The sequence below is a fragment of the Vigna angularis genome, chromosome 10 (genome assembly GCF_016808095.1).
Source record: "Vigna angularis cultivar LongXiaoDou No.4 chromosome 10, ASM1680809v1, whole genome shotgun sequence".
NCBI classification, from domain to species: Eukaryota; Viridiplantae; Streptophyta; class Magnoliopsida; order Fabales; family Fabaceae; genus Vigna; species Vigna angularis.
This window is the reverse complement of record NC_068979.1, coordinates 29507429-29514922: the sequence shown is the minus strand read 5'-3', so window position 1 is coordinate 29514922 and position 7494 is coordinate 29507429. Positions and strand designations below refer to the sequence as shown.

Here is a 7494-nt window from a genome sequence, read left to right as displayed (position 1 = left end):
ATAATAAAAATACTGCAAACAAATATCTTCTCATATTTTCTTAATCTTGTATTGAATACACATCACTCAAGAGATCCAACGAATCCCGTAACTTTAACCGTCCTTTTCCTTTAATAAGAGCCATTTAAAATTTTCCAAATAGAAAAAAAATACACTCTCGGATTGATTTTCTTTGTATTAGTTAATTAAAGTAATTTTGATTAAAAGAGAAAGATTATATTGATAAACCATCGTAAAAGAATATAAAATTTTATTTAAAAACTGAAAACAAAAATCAATCTAAAATCACGGTTATTAATGTAATGAACAAAACATTAGTTTTTTCTCTCCGTTTCGCAACTTCATTGAGATAAAACAAGAATAACAATAAAATAAAAGATTTTTGAAATTGTTTCCTTTAATAAATGCATTAATTTGAAGATAAATGAGGAAAAAAGAAAGATTAACGTAAAATTGTTTATAGAAAGTTAAAATTGTAACAATAGAATAAAGAATATCGGAAAGGGTAATGGAAAAAAAGAAAGAAAGAAAAGTTGGTGGCTCTAGCATATGTTTGTTGGACAAATGGGATTAAAATTAAAAACCGTAATTAAAATTCCAACTCACGAAGCACCAACCCACCAAAAAAACACGCTCTACTTAACTCATCCTTAACTATTTACTACGACCCAACGTGAAAGCGTTACCTAGAAAAACACCGATTCGAGGAAAATGGGTCCCATACGCATGTTCGATCGTTCGTGTTCATGTTCATGGCATGTTCTGTTGTGTGACACACCTCAAACCCAAACCCAAACTCCTTCTCTGCTTTCTTCTTATTCGCTCTTTCTTCGCCCCTTCATTTATATTCCAATTCCCGAATCTTTCTTTCGATCTTTTTATCACATTCCGAAACAAAATTCCCTTTCTTTCCTTCTGGGGAATCCTTATCGAGTGCACAATGCTGTGTGACTGACTGATCACAAACACAACACAGACAAAAAAAACAAATTTTTTCTTCTTCTTTCGCCACCCTCTTGCGCTTTCTCTCAGAGTGTGTAAGGTTTTGGAAAGCTGTCCAAGAACGTGATTCTGGGTGGGTGCAGGATCAACGTTTTTGGAGTTATCACAACCGCGGTAACATTCAGATTTTTGGAGTCGTCGAGAGCGTTTTTGTCTGGAATTTCGGTAATTGTGAGGAAACCGCATCGTGACCTTATGGGTTTTGTTTCGTGGCTTGCTGTGTTGTTGTTGTTCTGTGTGGGGTTTGAGTGTGCGTGGTGTCAAGATGATACTGTGATGAACAAATTGAAGAAGGCCATCAATGAACCCAGTGGTCTGCAATGGAATGACCCAGATGTGTGTAAATGGAAACACGTTAAGTGCAGCGCCATGAAGAGGGTTACTGCAATTCAAATTGGGGGACAGAGTTTGCAAGGTTCTCTGCCTAAGGAACTGGCGCAGCTCTCAGAGTTGACACGATTTGAGTGCATGAGCAATGACTTCACTGGGCCATTTCCTAACATGCCAAAGTCCCTTGAGGTTCTGCTCATCCACAAAAACAATTTCCAGTCCCTACCGGGTGATTTCTTCACCGGCATGACCAATTTACAGAATGTCAGCATTGGCTACAACCCTTTTTCCCAGTGGGGGATTCCTGATGGCCTCAAGGACTGTGTGGCTCTCAGGAGTTTCTCTGCAACCAGTGCCGGTTTGGTGGGGAAAATCCCAGATTTTTTTGGTAAAGATGGTCCCTTCCCAGGTTTGGTTTCTCTTATCTTGAGTTTTAATTCTCTTGAAGGAGGATTGCCTGCAACCTTTTCTGGGAGTTCTTTGGAGACACTTTGGGTGAATGGTCAGAAAAGTGATGGTAAACTCAATGGTACCCTTGATGTGTTAAAGAGCATGACATATTTGAAACAAATTTGGGTGCACGGTAACTCGTTCACAGGTCCTATACCGGACTTCTCGAATCATGATCAGCTATATGATGTGAGCTTGAGGGACAACCAGTTAACTGGGGTTGTTCCACTCTCTCTCACCGCTCTCCCTGCTCTTAAAGTGGTGAATTTGACCAATAACTTACTTCAAGGCTCTCCTCCCTTGTTCAAAGATGGAGTGAAGGTTGATAATGATTTAGACAAGGGGATCAATAGTTTTTGCACAGTGGAGGCTGGTAAGCCATGCAGTCCTGTAGTGGATGCTTTACTTTCTGTTGTTGAACCTTTTGGATACCCTCTGAGACTGGCTGAAAGTTGGAAGGGGAATGTCCCTTGTGGTCAAAACTGGTTGGGGATTGTTTGCTCAAATGGTAACGTTTCCGTCATCAACTTGCAGAGCATGAATCTCTCTGGCAACATTTCTCCCAGTTTTGCTTCGCTTACATCTGTGACAAAGCTGCTTCTTCCCAACAATGGCCTCACTGGTACCATACCAAGTGAACTCACCAGCATGCCTGGTCTGGTAGAATTGGATGTTTCGAATAATCAATTGCACGGCAAGGTGCCATCTTTTCGTGAGGGTGTAGTTGTTAAAACCGGTGGGAATCCTGATATTGGAAAGGATAAGCCTCAAGGCCCGCCTGGCTCAAATCCTCAGGGTAAATCTGGTGGTCAGGTTAAGAAAAATAATACTGGAGCAATTATTGGCACTGTGTTGGGAGGTATCAGTTTAATTGGTTTGGGGGCTTTGATATTTCTTATGTATGGTAGAAAACGTAAGCAAGCAGGCAAAGTTCAAGGTCCTAGTGCAATAGTGGTACATCCTCGTTATTCTGGGGATGGAAATAATCTAAAGATAAGTGTAGCAGATGCTAGTGCTGGTGTTAGTGTTGGTGGTAGTGGTGTAGGAGGAATTGGTGTACTTAGTCCAGCTAGTACTGCTCAACATGTGGAAGCTGGGAATATGGTTATTTCAATCCAAGTTTTGAGACAAGTTACGAACAATTTCAGTGAGGCAAACATATTGGGGAAAGGTGGTTTTGGCACTGTATACAAAGGGGAATTGTACGATGGAACAAAAATTGCAGTGAAAAGGATGGAATGTGGAATGATGGTTGAGAAGGGGCTCACTGAGTTTGAGTCTGAAATTGCAGTACTGACTAAGGTTCGACACAGACATCTGGTTGCATTGGAAGGCCACTGCTTGGATGGAAATGAGAAGCTTCTTGTGTATGAATACATGCCTCAGGGTCCTCTCAGTAAGCATCTATTTGACTGGAAAGAGCAAGGAATACAACCATTGGAATGGAAGAGAAGGCTTTCCATTGCCTTGGATGTTGCCAGAGGTGTTGAATATCTTCACGGTTTGGCCCAGCAAATTTTTATCCATAGGGATCTAAAACCATCAAACATCTTGCTTGGGGATGATATGCGGGCCAAAGTCTCAGACTTTGGATTGGTTCGGCTTGCTCCAGAAGGACAGACCTCATTTGAAACCAGGCTTGCTGGAACTTTTGGATATTTGGCTCCAGAGTATGCAGGTACAAATTTAAATTGCTTTTGAAAACTTTGTGTTGCATACAGTTAATATATCTGAAAAAGTTCAGGAATGCACTATTAGTTCTGCATTTGATATGTGAAATTTTCTTATCCTGCATTGACATATAATTTAAGCAGGCTATTTAGGTAGAATGCACACGGTAGATAGAATGCATGATGAATCTGCAACATGTAGCCACTTATCGGTGCTATAGGTTTCTACTTTGGTGTCTCTCATATGAATCCCTGGAGATAATGAATAAGCTAAGGAGAAAAATATTGGTTGCAAAACTCTAACCCGAATAACTTTTTTTTCTCAAATTTTGTCCTGGAAACAACTGTATTGAGAAAACAACAATGACAGATTGTTTATTAAATGTTAGTGTGAAGATAACAAACAGACTTAAAATTCTTAGTTTTTTCTTTTCTGTGTGCCTCTTAGAAGCCATTGAAATATTTTGTTTGATTTGATTTGCAAGCCTATACAGTCAATTTGCATCCCTTATGGTGTTGCCTCTACTTTCATCTTTGACATTTAGTTTATAGTTATCTAGAACTATGTACCATGGTTGCTTCATATTATGTATTAAAACAAATCACTACGTCATTACATTGTGGTTTTTTTCTTCAACAATGATCATTAGAATGTGATACTGGTGCATATAGAAAGAGGGAACATGATTTATATATGTATAGGTTACTGTTCTTTCAAATTAGTGAATTATTCCTTAAACTATAGAAAAACATATGAATTTGGTTCTTTTTCCAACTCTGGTTATTAAGAACGTTACTAGATAGTAAGTTTTAGTATCAGAAAAGACTAAATTCACTTACTTTTTAAAACTGCCACTTGAAAAGTATAAGTATGACAAAAAGTACATGTTCTTCAGAACATTTTTTCCCTTTATAAATTACAATGTCTGTGCCATGCTTGATCTGCAAATGTGTACATTATTGCTTCATATTACATAGGCCAATTACATTGTGACTTTTTTGTCCAATGATCATTAGAATCTGCAGTTCATGACATTATAGCAGAGGTAGTTTTTCCTCCTTTTTGTGCAATTCCTTGCTAACTAAAATGGTATTACTGGCAGTCACTGGACGAGTTACAACAAAGGTTGATGTTTACAGCTATGGAGTGATTCTGATGGAGATGATAACAGGAAGAAAAGCAATTGACAACAGCCAACCAGAAGAGAATGTCCACCTTGTTACATGGTTCAGGAGGATGCTACTGAACAAAGACTCTTTTGAAAAGATTATTGACCCCATAATGTGTATTGATGAGGAGGCCCTACCCAGCTGTAGGACTGTGGCTGAGTTGGCTGGCCACTGTTGTGCAAGGGAGCCTTACCAGCGTCCAGACATGAGCCATGTGGTGAATGTCTTGGCACCTCTTGTTGAGATTTGGAAGCCTTCTGAGACAGATGATGAAGACATTTATGGAATTGACTTAGACATGACCTTGCCTCAAGCACTCAGAAAATGGCAGGCTGTTGAAGGAAGGAACACCTTTGATACTTCTTCATCAATGCTTACCAGTGAAGAAAATACACAATCTAGCATTCCAACAAGGCCATTTGGATTTGCTAATTCTTTTAATTCCTCTGATGGAAGATGAACTTTGATTTACATTTGCAGCACTGCTTCTGTCTATTTTCTTTTACTTCATCAAACTTTGGAACTCTTTTTATAGGCTTGGTTTTTACACTTTATAGTGTCTATAGTTGGAGTTATACTACTACACCTTGTACTTCTTAAACTTCCTTGAACTGTCATGGTTTTTGGTTGGCTTTTGGATTTTTAAATTTAGCAGTATATTGGATGCAAGAAGCCAGAGATGCTGAACAAGTGCTTCGACTTGTGTTTTCTTTCTTTGGACTTCATTGCAGTTAGCGTCAGAAACAGGATTTGATTATGCTATTGTATGATGTAAAGCATGTTATTACTCACTGTAAATTATAGAAGCATTCCTCTGATTAAAACTTTCAACTGTTCATTTTTAACTCAAATAATTTGGTGTTTGGAATTGTTGATCAAGAAGAATAGGGAAGGGTTTTGAATTGCTCACAATTTCGAAAATTTTGGTGAATTTTTGGCTAAATTTGACAAGTTTGGAATTTCTTTTCTTGTTTCAATGGAAATATGATTATTTGATTAATGGTTTTTGTAGAGCTCAATCTGTTCTGACATACTTTTAGTAATCAAATGCAATAAGGGCCAAACAGAAAAGTTTGTTCTCATTTCCAGGGTTGTTACAGCCTTAACTTTTATTCCATTACCACAATACCTTATAATTTTTAAATCATAAATGCATATGAAATGGTAAAATTAATTTATCTCCTCATTATTTTGTAAATAGAAATACTTAATATATTTTTAGTATTTAATATAATGAGTTGACTTTCTATATAACTGCTTATAAAAAATATTTTGCACACGTATACAATCGTATTTATTATTGACATAATCAATTAAGAGTCAAACTTACAAACTATGGAAACAAATTTACTCTTTATTTAAAACAAAGCCGATCTTTAAATAATCAAGTCCCTTCAATGACTAGAAAATTGAAGAGAATTTTAAAGAAAAAAAAGGTTTTGGACACATCAGGAGCAAGTGTTGTGAGCACTTTGGAAGATTTTGATAATAGCAACCGTTCTAAATATCTAGTTTTGTGTTGAAGAATTTAAATTGTATTATTTTAGTATTTTAGGAAACTATTTCCTTATAAATCTGTGGACACTTTTGCAATGAAATTCGTCTAGAAGGTCGAAGATCAAATGGAAATTTATACATGAAATACTCTTTTTACGAAGATGAAATGGAAATTCATATGTAAAACTTTTTTTTTGACGTTTAGGTTAATGTAAGAACTTTAAAATAATATAAATAATTTAGATAAAGAATCAAATGAAAATAATTAAATTTTTTTAAGGAATCATGAACTCTTTAATGATAAGATTTGACAAGGATAACGAATTCTAAATGAAGATCTACATATAAAATCCTCTTCCATCACTTATAAGTGAGTAAAATTTTTTAAAATGATATTAATATATATATATATATATATATATATATATATATATATATATATATATATATAATTGTATAAATATTCTCTTTAAAGTTAGTATATAAAAAATATATTTAATTACAATGTATGTAATTAATTATTTGATCAATATTTTATACCTAATTTTAATTATAACTTTAAGATTAAAAAAATCATTAAATACTGAATTAGTATATTCAACTTCAATATCCAATAATAGGAAAATGGAATCTCCAAATCAAGGTTGATTTGTTATTCATGTTTAAGTTTTTAAAATAAAAAAAATATTTGTATGCTTATTCATCTTTCAATTTTTATCAAACATGCCAAACAAGAAAATTGATTTACAAAACAAATTATATCTAATATTTAATCATTTTTCACGCTAGTACAAGAAATAATTGATAAGCTTTAAATGTTTTTTTTATCAAAATATAATAATAATCTTTATTTCTTTTATTTATACTGACTAATTGATCAACTTTCTAAAATATTAGATTACTTGATGATAATAAAATATATATTTTTTTTCTTTTTTTTATCAATAAATATTAATTGTTATTTGATAGAAAAAAAGTCAAATCCACGACACTCATTCTATCTTGTCCATTTTTTCTACAAACTTAACTTTATCTCATTTTATATATATATATATATATATATATATATATATATATATATATATATATGAAGCCGCGGATAGGTAATTACTAGAATCAACTAATCAAACATCAAATTTAAACATGTCAACGATAAAGTTTAACAAAATTAGATTGTAATTAAGTGAATTATAATTAAAAATATATAAAAAAAAACCTATAAATACAAGTAAACATATTATTGTTAGAATTTTTTACAACGTATTTATTAATAAACTCAATTAGTTGAAGATTGGACTGTCTAAACAGAAAAATAAAATTGAAGTGTGACAAGAATATTATTTTAAGTGAGCATTCTGATATTTTACACATGAAA

General features: G+C 34.1%; 1 protein-coding gene across 1 annotated transcript; it reads left to right on the top strand.

The window, feature by feature from the left end:
• The first annotated feature begins 693 nt into the window (after positions 1-693).
• LOC108335962 (receptor protein kinase TMK1) lies at positions 694-5291 on the top strand. The gene is made up of 2 exons (XM_017572203.2): positions 694-3460; positions 4556-5291. Exons 1-2 carry the CDS (start codon positions 1198-1200, stop codon positions 5080-5082), a joined length of 2790 nt encoding a protein of 929 aa, XP_017427692.1. The 5' UTR covers positions 694-1197; the 3' UTR covers positions 5083-5291.
• Positions 5292-7494: the final 2203 nt, after the last annotated feature.

Bases quoted from the DNA above. Each gene is read 5' to 3' on its own strand.
- LOC108335962 (XM_017572203.2), top strand. From the start codon at position 1,198: ATGGGTTTTGTTTCGTGGCTTGCTGTGTTGTTGTTGTTCTGTGTGGGG. The intron at 3,461-4,555 runs GTACAAATTTAA...TATTACTGGCAG, and splicing joins TTTGGCTCCAGAGTATGCAG to TCACTGGACGAGTTACAACA.